The sequence below is a fragment of the Tachypleus tridentatus genome, chromosome 7, assembly GCF_004210375.1.
Source record: "Tachypleus tridentatus isolate NWPU-2018 chromosome 7, ASM421037v1, whole genome shotgun sequence".
In the NCBI taxonomy this organism is placed as follows: domain Eukaryota; kingdom Metazoa; phylum Arthropoda; class Merostomata; order Xiphosura; family Limulidae; genus Tachypleus; species Tachypleus tridentatus.
Window position 1 is genome coordinate 141,253,729 of NC_134831.1, and position 14,704 is coordinate 141,268,432.

General features: G+C 32.6%; 1 protein-coding gene across 2 annotated transcripts in view; it reads right to left on the bottom strand.

The window, feature by feature from the left end:
- The window catches only part of LOC143256758 (uncharacterized), a 41,307-nt gene that overhangs the window by 9,877 nt on the left and 16,726 nt on the right, over positions 1-14,704 (bottom strand). The window contains exon 2 of one of the 2 annotated variants that reach the window (XM_076514410.1): positions 5,468-6,180. In XM_076514410.1, coding sequence (XP_076370525.1) covers positions 5,468-6,180 — 713 coding nt within the window. Of the gene's footprint in view, positions 1-5,467; positions 6,677-14,704 lie in introns of those variants that run through there. The other variant, XM_076514409.1, reaches the window with a different exon arrangement.

Consider the following 14,704-nt stretch of genomic DNA (forward strand, 5'->3'; position numbering starts at 1 on the left):
TGTCTACAGATTTACAACGCTGAAATTAGGGGTTCGATTCCCCTTGGTGGGCTCAGCAGATAGCCCGATGTGGCTTTGCTATAAGAAAAAACACACACAAACACACGCGTAATTTAAAAATGTCCAACCTCTGTAAAAATTATATAAAAATCTGTTTGTAAGATTACTTTTGAAACGGTTTATCTGGATCTCAGTATCTTTAAGAAAGATAATTATGTTTTTGGTGCATGTTGTAAAAGCATAATTTTGCAAAGTAATTGTTAAGTAAGTATACTTGCGGAAGAAGGAGAGTGCTAAGATTTTCCTCATTTCATTCAGCATAAACGTATGAGCTAAAAATATCGCACTAATTACATTAAATATAATTTTCATGAATTTGCAAACAATATAAAATGTTTTAGTATAAGATATATTTATTTTTGGTAATATGTATTATTAGGTACAAAGCTATACAAAGGGCTATCTGTGTTCCGCCCACTACGAGAATAAAAATCCAGTTACTCGCGGTATAGGTCCGTCGTAGGCACACCGCTGTTCCACTAGGGGGCCTTTACTTGCATTGAATTAAATAGATTATAGCACGACCAACAAGAATAGCAAAGGTGATAAAAACAAGAGAGGTAATTCTAACTGCGAGATCGCATAGACTTCAGTGATAGAAATATTTGTGTACATCCAACATTTCACACCAAGAGAAATGTTAATTAACACAATTTAAGTTAAACATGCACATACACACACTTCAGTTGTTAATGGACACACTCCAAATTTAATTAATTTGAAGCACCATAAATTTACCACGCCCTCTAGCGTTATCATGTTCTCAATTTAAAAAAAAATGCAAATTCTAAACGTAAATGATTCAGCCTTTCCGTATTGTCTGTGGATGTATTAACTATCCTTTAAGCTTTATAATGGTCATAAAGATTGAAACTTGATGACTATATTAATTTTTCTGTCAGTTTTTTTATACTTTCAAGTATATTAAACTCCCTAGTAGAACTTAATATTACGAGCCACTGGCAAACCACTGATTACTTTTTTTTATTTGTTTGATTTTTGTACCTTCGTAGTAATGTATTTTTACTTGTGTTACATTAAAAGATAGTGATATATTACAGAACAGATATTACGACAAGGTTTAGGTTAAACAGAATGGTCTAATGAAATAGGTATTCGTTTTTGTGTTGAAACAACATGTGATTAACTGTACCCAAGAGATTTGAAAGTGAAAGAAATAATAAGAGATATTTGGAAAGTCATTAGGTGCACATAAAATCAGATTTAAATATTTGTTCTGTGGAAATTAAACAGTTTTTTTTTCATTATTATTATATTATTACTCTAATTTTTTACTATAAATCCTCAAAATTGTAAGCGATACATTTTCAGTTCTCAGAAAAAGTTTTAACGTTGTTTATATCTTATTAATAGATAAACAGTTATGAAACTGGAACGCAAAGAAGTTTATATCAGTGGGAAATACTTGACTGTAGTATAATATAAAGTCACAAAACTTGTACGAAGATCAATTAGCCAACAATATTGATATACAATACACTGACATAGTAAAATGAAGTCTTGATATAAAGTTCATATTGATGTCATCAATCTACAATACAATACTAATGTAAAAATGAGTATAAGCAGATCCACCAGTATCTGATAGCTTAACCTTTTCCATATTCAAAATAATTTATATTTAGTGCAGTTATGCATATCATAGGTTTGGTAGTATTATGGGTTCTTCGCACAATAGAACTGGTTTCGGAGGTGTTCATATTAATATGCCTGAACATTGCATTTTTTCTCAACCTTCTTTGTCACATTATCTATAGATGAATAACTTTGCAGCATTTATTACTCGTGAGAATAAAAAAAATGTTTCGCTACTTAGTGGAACTTGACGTGTCTCCAGTACAAGTAATGCCTTAATTTGATATCTAATGATTTATACTTGTTTATTTATTTCAAGGAACTCCGCTGTAAACACAGATATTTCCTGATAAAAATGTATAATTTAGTGTTTAACTACAAAAGGTCATAACGATGTTGTACTCTCTTCTAATGTTAGTTTTCTTTTTTTTTTCTGAGGAAATGAAATCTCAAGCTCTGAGAATGTTTGAAACTGACGTTTTATTACTTCAGTTACTGCAATTTAAATGTTACATTTCTAAGTTTCTATTTAAAGACTGTTAAGAACAAGGGACGAAAACGAGCGAAATCAGGCCGCATTCAGACGGTTACCATCATCATTTATTATATGACGTCATGCGTACAGATTATGCGCAACAAAAAAGGAGACACAAAGGCACATATAAAATTTCTTACTTATATTTATATAAGTATCTCTACTTGCTCAAGATGCATTACGTCTACAACCTAACTGCGGTAATGGAAATGGGATATCGTTTAGGTTTGTATGATAGCGTCCAGAATGACGTCAGAGAAAAGGAAGAAATGGTTTTGATGAAGAACGAAAATTGAGACATGTTTTTGGATTTTTCATAAAAAAAGAGAGTATATCTTCAACATCGGCGTAAAATATAAAAAAATATACTGCATTTTAGCTGTTGTTCTTCAGTTTTCATTGTTTGAAATGAAACGAAAAAAATGTTTCGCACGTTATTCGATATTAATTAAAAACCAAAGCCTCAAATAACCAAACAGGAACGCAAAGTTTCGTAACTATGAACTTTGGCCCAGTGGGGTACCCTTCTCAGTGAAAATAAAACAAACATGAATCACGAAGTCAAAGTTATATTTTTATTACTTAGTGGGAAATTCAAGCGAAAAACAGAGAATTCACAAAATAGTTTTGTTACAAACTTCCCCCCAAACCGTATTAACACTTCACTTAAATCTTAAATCATTGTATGACCAGGTGGTTCGGGCGTTTGACTCGCAGTTTGAGTGTCACGGGTCCAAATACTCATCTTACCAAATATTATTGACCTTTCAGCCGTGGGAACGTTATATGTGATGGTCAATCTCACTATTCGTTAATAAAAAATAGCGTAAGAGTTGGCAGTGGGTGGTGATGATTAGCTCGTTTTCTATCCAGTATTTTACTGTTAAATTAGGGACACTAGCGTAGATAGCCCTTGCGTAGCCGTACGCGAAATTCAAAACAAAGAAATAAACCCGAAATTAGTGATTTATTTTTATACTGTTTTCTTATTGAGGGGGACGTGTATTCCAGCCAGGTGAATAATTTTGTGTGTTTGTCTGTTACAACACTTAGCGTAGAAAACTAATCACTAAAGAAATGGGTGAAATTACTCACATTTGTATATCAATTTTAACATAATGGAATTGACTGCAATATATTCTTTTCTAGCTTATTATTATTATTAGAGATCTATAACAAAAAACGCCGTGCTTTGTTTGTTTTGAATTTTGCGTAAGCTACTCAAGGGCTATCTGCGCTAGCCGTCCCTAATTTAGCAGTGTAAGGCTAGAGGGAAGGCAGCTAGTCATCACCACCCACCGCCAACTCTTGGGCTACTCTTTTACCAACAAATAGTGGAATTGACCGTCACATTATAACACTCCCACGGTTGAAATGGCGAGCATGTTTAGTGCGACCGGGATTCGAACCCGCGATCCTCAGATTACGTGTCGAACGCCTTAACCCACTTGACCATTCCGGGCCTAAGAATAAAGAAAAGGAGCAGTTGACCAAGATTACTTTTTATTTTCTACGTCTTTATTTCCCCGTAGTTTACGTTAAACAATAAATATTCTATTTTCTAAATATTTGCTCTTCGTTATCATCAAGATTTATGGAAAAACGAACTACATTCATAAATCCAAGTAAAGTTTAAACACAAAGTTTAATTTCCTAACTTAATCGCTATTCTAATAAGGGAACAAAACGTTCATTATTTTCTTCACGTGACCACTTTTTCATGATCGTACCTATCCATTATTTGGGTTTTAAGCTATAATTTTCAACGACAATAACTATCTCATAACTCCTTCGCGTTAACAGAATGGGATCTGAGTTTCCTAAAGATAATTTAACACACGTTTGCATTTAGATTAATGTATTTGAAATGTCGTATTTCGTAAGTTTCTAAATATATTTGCTTCTTTCATTTCAATTCTACGTTTGCTTAAATGTTTTGGCCGGGCATGGCCAAATGTGTTAAGGCGTTCGACTCGTAATCCGAAGATCGCGGGTTCGAATCTCGGTCGCAACAATCCCCTTTTAGCCGTGGGAGCTTTATAATGCGACAGTCAATCTCACTATTATTTGGTAAATGAGTTGCCCAAGAGTTGGCGGTGGATGGTGATGACTAGCTGCCTTCCCTTTAGTCTTACAATGCTAAATTAGCTTTGCGCGAAATTCAAAAACAAACGAAATATGCATCTTTATCTTTAAGGCTCAGTAAAGTTTAAATATGCATCTTTAACTTTAAGGCTCAGTAAAGTTTAAATATGCATCTTTAACTTTAAGACTCAGTAAAGTGTAAATATGCATCTTTAACTTTAAGACTCAGTAAAGTTTAAATATTCATCTTTAACTTTAAGACTCAGTAAAGTGTAAATATGCATCTTTAACTTTAAGACTCAGTAAAGTGTAAATATGCATCTTTAACTTTAAGACTCAGTAAAGTGTAAATATCCATCCACTTGAAAGTTTTAAAAAATTAGGGGTTCTTTATTTCATGTTTCAAGAAACAACACGAATTAATTCCGAGTTTAAATAAACAAGCAAACAAAAAAGACAACAACCATTAATCGATATCAATATTCGGTTTACTTTAACGAATAGTTCCCTTTTCTTATTAATGTTTCAACACTTTTGCTTGATGTATTTCACATTTCAAGTTCAGGATGTTCACCATACAGTTGTGTGTACGTGTATACTAAGCGTTATAAGGATGGTTGAATCAGCTCAGGATTGGCTAGGGGCCAGCTTGTTGTTTTCTCCGCAGAATTGCACTAGTTTGCCGAGAACTGTTACTGTCAATGAGAACCAACAGTAATATCATATGTATTACATAGTTTCGTAGCTACAGTCGATGGCAAATACGAATAGTAATTAGGATAAATAAAAATTACATAGTTTTGTAATTATAATAAACCTTAAACCGTAAATACACGTAACAAAACAGCAATAATAATATATTTAATTACAGATAATATAATTTTGCAACGATAAGTGATGAAAGACAACAACAACAACACTGTAACTACATGTACACATTATGTGGTTATAATAGTTAAACTGAAAAAAAAAACCTACTTGTCAAGTAAAAAGTGATTCAGCTTTCATTCGCTCTAACATTAAAATTTTGATTTCTTGAACATTAAGACTGGACTTCTACCAGACAATCCGAGAGAACATAAAATTTATGAATTGTGTTTACTACAATAAGACTAAAATTAAAAAAGAAATGAATCATAAAAACATCCACAAATAATGAAAATCTGTACAACACAAACTATTGTTTCTTACCTTGAGAGTTATCGTAGGCACAGATATATTCGGAAGTTGTAAATTGGGTGGTTAATGAAGATTTTCCAACCTCTGACTCTCCTACCACTAGCACCCTGTGCCTTTCGGTGTCAGTGACAGTAATAGATAAGGCTTTAGGAACTTCGGGTAAAGAGAGATACATATTGGGCGATCCTGAAGGAGTCGTAGAAGGAAAATATTGCGACTCTATGGACGACACACTGTGGACGCTCCGAGATTTGCATCGGAAGGAGTCCCCTCGGTTGACAAGTCCTTTAGGAGTCACGTAAAAGTTTCGGAGTCGTTGGAAGTCACTATCTTCTCCTAATAACGCGATGGAGTGGTCAGAAGCTGAACGAAGTGGAGCCGAACTTCGAGGAAGCACACGATGTTCGGTGGGAATACTAGCTATTCTTGAGCGAAAGTTTCTTGAAGAAGTAGCCGTCTGGGGTTGCCTGGGATTCCTCATAGACTGAGACCTATTTATGCCGCTACGTTTACATTTGTTTCTACCTCGATGTACTTTTTTGGCAGGTAAAAGAGGCTGTAGGTCAAGTTCGTCTGATGTAAGAGGATCAAGGTCATCCGGTAAGGAAATAATGGGAAGTGCACCAGGAGTGCCTTCTACCCTAACACAGTCCTGAGTATCCAACGTTCTTAGATCTGGAGTGCTTCTTGGAGACGAACCTAGCAGCTGTCGTGGATTGAGCAGACTTGCAAAAAAATCTTGTTTGAGAACAGGCATTTGGTAGCTTATTATTTCAGTCTGTACTTTACAGTACGTTACATATATTTTCCAACCTTTACCATTTTAGTTTTTTTCTTTACGATACGTATGACAGAACTTTAAAATTTGTATCTGTCAAATTTTCCATGTTGCAGCACTGTTGTCTTATTTGTGAAGAAAACAAAACATTTTTATGGTATTACCGACAGATATTTCGATATTGTACTGACTTCGTCTGTTTATAACTCTTTGTTTATGTCTTACTTTCTCTCGTTCTTTCGAACGTTTGAATGCACTGATGCTGCTTTCTCCAACGCGAGTGTTCGAACCATATATAACATATAGACAAGTCACGTGAGCTGAGAATGACGTCATCGTTATAGACTTGGACTCGTGTATTGATGGTGTCAAGCGACCAGCGTTCATGTCTGCTGTTTCTATGAGCGTTTGCGGACAAGGTGAAGACACTAGGCGGTTTGTTCTAAGCCTTTTTTTTTGCAATAAGATTTTTAAACTCAGATTACTTAGTTTTCGTTCTTTCATTTCAATTTTCATGACAATCATGAATATTTCTTATCAAACATCTATTCATGTTTCTGACAAATAATTTCTGTATTTATTCAAATACACTTATATTTGTTTTGTGTTTTTCGTATTTACTTAAAGTATTGCAACAGTCTGTATTTGAAAACGTTGAACTTCATTAAGAAGAGGAAACAATTTCTCTCTAAAAATGTATAACATTTACTTAAAGGTCAAATTAACGTCTACGTTCAAAAAAAAGAAAAACGAAATTTCTAGAGGACATACATGCCAGTAATTATTATTCCAGAAGTAGTAATATTTGAATTAAACTTGGAACATCTTACAATGTAAGAAACATAGTAACCAAGCTTGTCACATTAGAAACATTCTTTGTTTATTGGTAGATTAAAAAGTGTATTTGTTTAACTGACCAATACTATTTGAACATATTTATATTAAATGTTTGAAATATTGATAAGTGATAGGAAACTAGAACAGCAAACATCTGAGTTACAAGCAAAAACGGTGGACCAGTGAGGAGTGGGAGACAGGGGCGGCACTGGGGAGAAGTACTCCCAAATGTTTTGGTCTGTTGGTGATTAAATGTCCTTGTGAATTGGAAATATAATTGTGTGTAATTATTAGGGAAAGACAATGCTTCAACTTTAATGGTAACATTTAACAAATAAGGTGTCTTGGTATTCGAACTTGAATTCCTATGAAAACAAGGAAAATATTAAGGCTATTAGTTATTTAATAACAAATACAAGTATACGTGCTTAGCAATGCAACTAAATGATATATGATTAAATTAGAGCACAAGTTTCTACAGAAACTACCGCTAGAATTTCCACCACGTATACAATAAAAAGACTCAAAGCAAGCACGTTATTAGATTGAACGTTGTTGGGTTATTGTGTTAGACTCATTTTCACTGTTTTTGTACACTGCTTTTACTTTGACCTTCACCTGTTATTAAATATCACCTAAAACCAAATTGCTGAGTTACGGTTATCAGTAGTTGTTACAAAAGTCTTGTCTACATTTATTGAAATGTTTTGATTAAAGTCATCCCACGCACGCTTACTAACGCAATTCAGCAAAATATGTTTGTTTGCTATTATGTACAAACCTGCACGATGGGATACATGGCCAACCCTGTGAGTTTACAAACCCGGTTTTTAATGTTACAAACCCCAAGGCTTGCTGCTTAGCTACCGAAGCGACATAAGAAAATTAATACAGTTCGTTTATTTTCAAATCATTAAGATCTTAATTTACAGTAGCATATAATTTGGCGTAGTCGACACTTGAAAATAAATTAAGTTAAAATTGCGCGCATGAACACAAAAATTTATTGAAATAAATAACAATATTTTTAGGAAAACTACGAGAGAATAAGGTATCGCATATCTAACTTAAATTTTAAAAAGTAAGTAATGATAATTTAAAGTAAAAGTTAAAATATTTTTTTACTTTATCGCGAAATTTTATTTTAAATGCGGATTTCACGCATATAAAGTCCACATTGAAAAAAACAACTCTTTTCACAACATTTCGCGACGTAACTTCGGTCGTCGAAATCGCCATGTTCACGTGATCTGAAATCGATCACAGTTCCGACGTTACCAGTGAGTGCCCTGGCACATTCTTAAATGCCAAATAGTCCTTCTGTTATAATCGCGTAAAATGGTACAGAGAAAAAAGAATGACTATGCCTTTACAATAAAACCAGTTCTACTTTTGGAGCCACTCACCATAATTAAATGAACAAATTAAGAAAGTTATTTTTTCTTTGTAATATTAAACTGAGTCATTTGCTTTCACATGTATTACTATGCCTATATTTTACATATTGTTCAACTTCCTTATGTAATATTTATTTATAAACTTCAACTTAAATACTTTTTTATGAATCATAATTAACAATAATTATGTATAATTGTGATAAAAAGTACTGAATAACAGCTCGGCAGGTGCTTGGGACGTTCGAATTTGAAGGTTGCAGGTTCGCATCCCCTTCACACCAAACGTGCTATTTTTGTCAGCCGTGGAATCGTTATAATGTTACGGTCAATCCCATTATTCTTTGGTAAAAAGAGTAGCGTAAGAGTTGGCGGTGGCTAGTGATGGCTATTTACCTTGTCTCTAGTCTTACATTGCCAAATCAGGGACGGCTATTTCACATATCCCTTCGTAGCTTTGCGCAAAATTTAACAAACAAATAAATATCGAATTATAAGATAGTCCTAGTCAACTTTTTTATTTTTAAGAATATTTCCATATTTGTATATACATATAGTGCGATATAAAGCAGTGAAAGCGGATAAATGACGTGTTCCCCCCCTTTTCTGTGTGATGGATTTACTTTATATGTCTATTTTAAAATCTACGTTTCTTTAAGTTACATTTTCATATTTAGAAACGTATATAACTTATGCTGTTGAATCTGTATTGCGATATTCCCGCCTATTCACTAAAGTTGTAAAAAATTATCTAGTGTAAGAATCAACAACATATACTAGTAGCTAAACACTAGTGTATTATCAGTATTATTGTGCAGGCTGAGATTTCTAAAAACCCTCCTCACGTTTGTAAATATAACTAACGCGACACGGTTGGTATAGTTGGTAAATTTTAAAGTTATAACTGATTACAATGCTTTTTATTCGAGAGCTTAAGATATTTGACCAGGAACGTTTAAAAATTTCAAACATTACAAACGTTTAACTTCAACGGATTCATATCGCACATAAATATTTTTTTATGAAAACATTACATAATTTCATTGATGTACAAATTGGACGTGTGATTGGTGAAGAGATAAGAACAGAATATAGAGCTAGGTAGCTCCCGGTTAAGTGAACTGTATCTACATATACTCGAAATTAATTTGCTCCCCATGAATTTTCGATAAGATATCAAGGAATTTCCATATCAGATAGAATAGCTCTATATTCTTGGTACGTTTGAAAAACTCTGTATATGGATCATCATTTGTAATAACCGTTTATTTAAATTGTGTTATTGTTTGTATATTCAGTATATTTGTATTAAAAAGTAAAGAAGCTGTGTGTATCATAAATTAGATAGATATCGACATTTATTTAACTTCTAAATCTAAATTATCATGCGACTCAGTTTCAGGCTATTTAAAACTGTAACACTTAACACTGGTAAACTGTATATCATTTATTAGAAACAAAAAGGATTAAGTGCTTCTGCTTTGTTGTTGTTTTTTGAATTTCGCGCAAGGCTACACGAGAGCTATCTGCGCTAGCTGTCCCTAATTTAGCAGTATAAGACTAGAGGGAAGATAGCTAGTAATCACCACCCACCGCTAACTCTTAGGCTACTTTTCTACCAACGAATAGTGGGATTGACCGTCACATTATAACGCCCCCACAGCTAAAAGACCGACGACCGTCAGATTACGAGTCGAATAGCTTTATCCACCTGGCCATGCAAGGCCATTTAAGTATTTCTACGTTGTTTGGTTTTCTAACGCAATTGTGACAAATTGCATTGACCTAGTTCCTTTTGTTTTTAGTTTTATTTCTCATATGGCAATGGTCGATTACAATTCAGTGATTAGCGTATCTGACTACACGATTTTTGATTCTTACCATCAAAATGAATATAAAACCAACAGAATGACGATCTGCGCTCTAAAGCTGTGGGTGCTTTATAACTGTGGTTATAAGAGTTACGATCAAATCTCACTAATCCATTAAAAATCTAACGAGTTGGCTGTTGGTAATGTTGACTAGCTGCTTTAATTCTACTCTCTCATTTCAGAATTAGGGGTGGTTATGAGCAGATAGCTTTTGTATAGCTTTGTGCATAAATTCATCAAACAACATATCCTGCGAATCGTTTATATACAGAAAGTAAATCGTATCAAATGAAATGGCTGCTGTCACTGTAAGGCAGAAAATACTTGAATATCAAGAAAGATACTATTTGACAAGAGAGGAGAATTATGAATCTGAGAAGTTAAAATTGCTGTAAATTGATAAATATTCACCGTTGTTTAATACAACAAATAACCAGTTATGAAGTAAAAGCATGTTGTGTTTGTTATGTAATCTTTGTTTTACAACATGTTTACTTAAACATGTTTTGTTTATTGTCAAGCACTATACAATGAACTATTTGTGCTTTGCACACTAAGAGTTTTGAATCTAAAGATTTAGTGTTATTAGCTCCCAGTTTTACCACTGAGTAAACATGGGCCACTTAAGTACGAAGCAAAGGTTTACTGTATATCAGTTACGTTGCTGTTCAAGTGATCTTGTTATAATAACGTACAGTATATATACAGTTCTTAACACGTTAGCAATTATGACATACCCATTCATTTATACGGCACCATACTGATGACGTTGAGTATCTATAGATTTTTTTTCCTTCATAAACTAATATTTTACCAACATAGGACAACAAAATCTACACTGTTATTTTTTGTCACTTAAATGGCGAAATAATTAATGATAAATTAAAAAGCTTTCTTCAAATATAATATATATTTTGGAAGCAACTGCAATTTTTCTCTACTATTAAACATGGTTACTATTTAAAAAATCTCTTGAAAGATGTGTTATTAAAATATGATAGTTGTAATCGTGACGACGTGTAAAGTCTTACGAATGCTTGTTATTGTTATATGTTTTTAATAATAATAATATAAAAATTTAAAACAATAGTTTTTTTTTACGTTGAGCCTAGAGATTAATAACCTTGCCTCTATTTTATTTTTATATACAACATGATATTGATATAAAATGAAATATATTGTAGGTTAAGCCCTTATGATAAGATGTTAGATACATATATATATATATATATATATACATTGTAACAGATTTACCTTTATACGTTTGTTTTAATATCTACGCTTGTTTCTGTATAGGTTTCTTTTTTTGCGTGTGACGTGTATTGTTGGATGTGTATTGCGCAAGCCTCGCTTGTTCTCGAAACTTATAGTGAATTATTTAAAGTGGAAAGCAAAAATAGTTGTTTTCAAAAATATGTTACATCAGTGTTGTCAAGTGAGCGTTTGGTGAAGGTTCTAGTTACTTGCATGGTTTGTATAAAATTAACACGCCAAGAGGAGAATATTATTGGACAGCTACAGTCAGTACGCTATAGGCATAGGAAGCTATAATTGTGATGAACGTCTACTAATTGAAAACTACAGAATTAGACCAGGAACGTTATAAATTTCAAACATTTTAAACTGCTCAACTTCAGTGAATTACTTTATTTGTTAGAGTTTCTACGAGGAGATCAACTATCTTTGCTGGAAGGAGTCAGCTTGTACCCGGTGTGATGCCAGCCAAGAAAATGACAGCGTTAGTCTAGATGAAGGTAACAATATCAACTGAGAATTAATTTGCTCGTCGTGGACCCGGATCGTTGATAAAATATTCAGTTCTAGACCAGATATAAGATTCAGTATTGTCTCTAAGTTTGTAAAACTCTTCTATATAAACAATCACTTAGTAATAACCATTACTTTAAATTATACTGCTTTTTATGTTCCTATATTAAAATATGTTTGTGTTAAAAAAAAAAGTGTGTATATCAATTTTGTTGGCAAATAACATAAATTTAATACGTATAACATTTGATTAACTACTTAGCTCAACTTAAAATTCATGTTATATGAAGCAGTCATACTAACGTACACAACTTAATAAATCGGAGACTCGTCCAAAATAAACAATAATACGTAACAACTTTAAACAATATATATATATATATCTAATTAACATCTTATTTTCGGTGGTTTCCCTTTCAACATATTTCCTTTTTATCTCTCAACAGCCACCACGCGTAATTTCTTAAACAGTTTTATACCAGGATATTACTAATCTAACCTATGTAAACGCTATTGTGTGTGTCACTTCACGCTTGATTTCGTTCGAAATAGGAGGATATATAAAAGTTAAAATACATTTATCTAGATAGAATAGTTTGAATTACTGACTCTCCCATTACGAATTTAGTGACGAAGTGAAAGAGGATCGTGAAAAGTGTGCTCTAAAACCTTATAAGTGTTGTGAGTTTTGGTATAATAAGCCTAAAGTAAAGACGTAGTGTGAGATCACCTATTCACTTATTGTAAAAGCAAATATTAAATTTTAAATTAAATTTTAAACTCAAATCATTTCTGAATTAAGCTATTATTTTTACATCAGCAATGTTTTAGGTAAATAAAAAAACCCTTTTTAATCAAGGGTGGCTCTAAATTAAGAAATAATCAAATAATTTTCCAGTTTAATTGTATGTACATTTCACTTTATACATTCACGTTATGAACTAACAACAATATTGGGTTATACTTCTGTTGCTTTGCTGTCTCATAGTATTATCAAAACGAACTGTCTTTTCTACGTATTAGAAGCTGATACTCTAACTAATTTTTACCAATATTTGTTCTATGAACATATCACGAATTCATTTCAGAAATTATCATAATTTTGATTGGCTCGCAAAGGAATTTACCGACGTTTGACTGCCTCGAATATACTTTTCTGTCTTTTTATTGGTCACGCTTAATTTCACAAAGTTTATTTATCTGAGTTAGCTATGAAACGTAAGTTTATGATATACTATATGGTGAGGGTAGTAGTGTCTGTCAAGTCATTTTTGACAGGCTATACGCTAGTTCTTTTATAACGTACATGAACAGAAGTTAGTCACGTCAGCTAGAAGCATCTTAAAATAGCAAAGAAAATTTCTTTTAGACTGTGTTATTACCATAACTATTATTCTTCCGCCTTCTTTTCAAACATCTGACACACCTCGCTATTTCTCCCACCTGTATCGTTAGTCGCTCTAACGTTGTGATTCGTGATTTATATTACAATAGTTTCTTTATGTAGCATCTGACTAACAGATAATAACCGCTTCATCAAACGATCTTGAGGAAAGCCAGGAATTCTTGCGTATTAAGACAGAATATATTAAGCTAAAAATAGACATTTTGCTAGTAAGTTAGCCACGTGTGTTTTTTTCATTCAGCAGGTGTCGTGTAATAAAACAGCTAGATTTTAATCAAATAACGAGCGTTTTTCTATAAATTAGAATTACATAAAATAATTTGTTTAGTGTAATTTTATAGAAAAAATGTACTCTACGAGTGTTAAAAATGATATATTCCCAATTATTTTTAATCTTAATTAAGTATGTGTGCTATACAAGAAACCATAAATAAAAGAAGGGTCATAGTAATGCTTAAACTTTTCATTAACTTAAACGAAAAAGCGTAAAGTTATGTTATTGTATAAAAATTATTTCTTTAACATAAGAACAAAGTCAATAATCAGAAAGGCTTTTTTTCTGCAATAAACAGGCTTCAACTGCTTTTCCCAAATTTTCAAAAACTGTTTGAGAAAAACGAAAGAATGCTGATCCATTGTTTGATCATACTTGATCAGTCAGTTGTCTTTGGAATAATATGTATCATACGGTAGAGCAACAAAAAGGGCTATTTGTGATCTGCCCATCACTGGTATCGAAGCCCGATTTTTAGAAGTATAAGTCCGCAAACACACCACTGTAGAATAAAACAGACAATATAACATTTAGTATGCATATCGAAATTATTTTTCTATTCAACCTCTTCCTTACTCTCCCACAAGAAGAAATCAATTCATTTTCGTTTTATAGTTTAAGCACGATTAATCAGTTAGTCGTTCTTGATCACGTAGGAATAAGTTAAACTATATAGGGTAGCTGCTTTACGCATGTAACAAACAAGACAATATTTTAAAATTATATTGCTATTAAATCCTACACGTCGTTTAAAAAGGGTGTCTTCATTTCCTGTTACAGTTTATGAATAAGTAACGTGAGATATTTTCTATTATATATTTATTTTAGTATCGATGTTTATTTCAGTTAAATATATATCTGCAAATGCATTTAAATTATACTGTTAAATGTGTGTTGCGAAATTCCAGATTATTCACTAGATG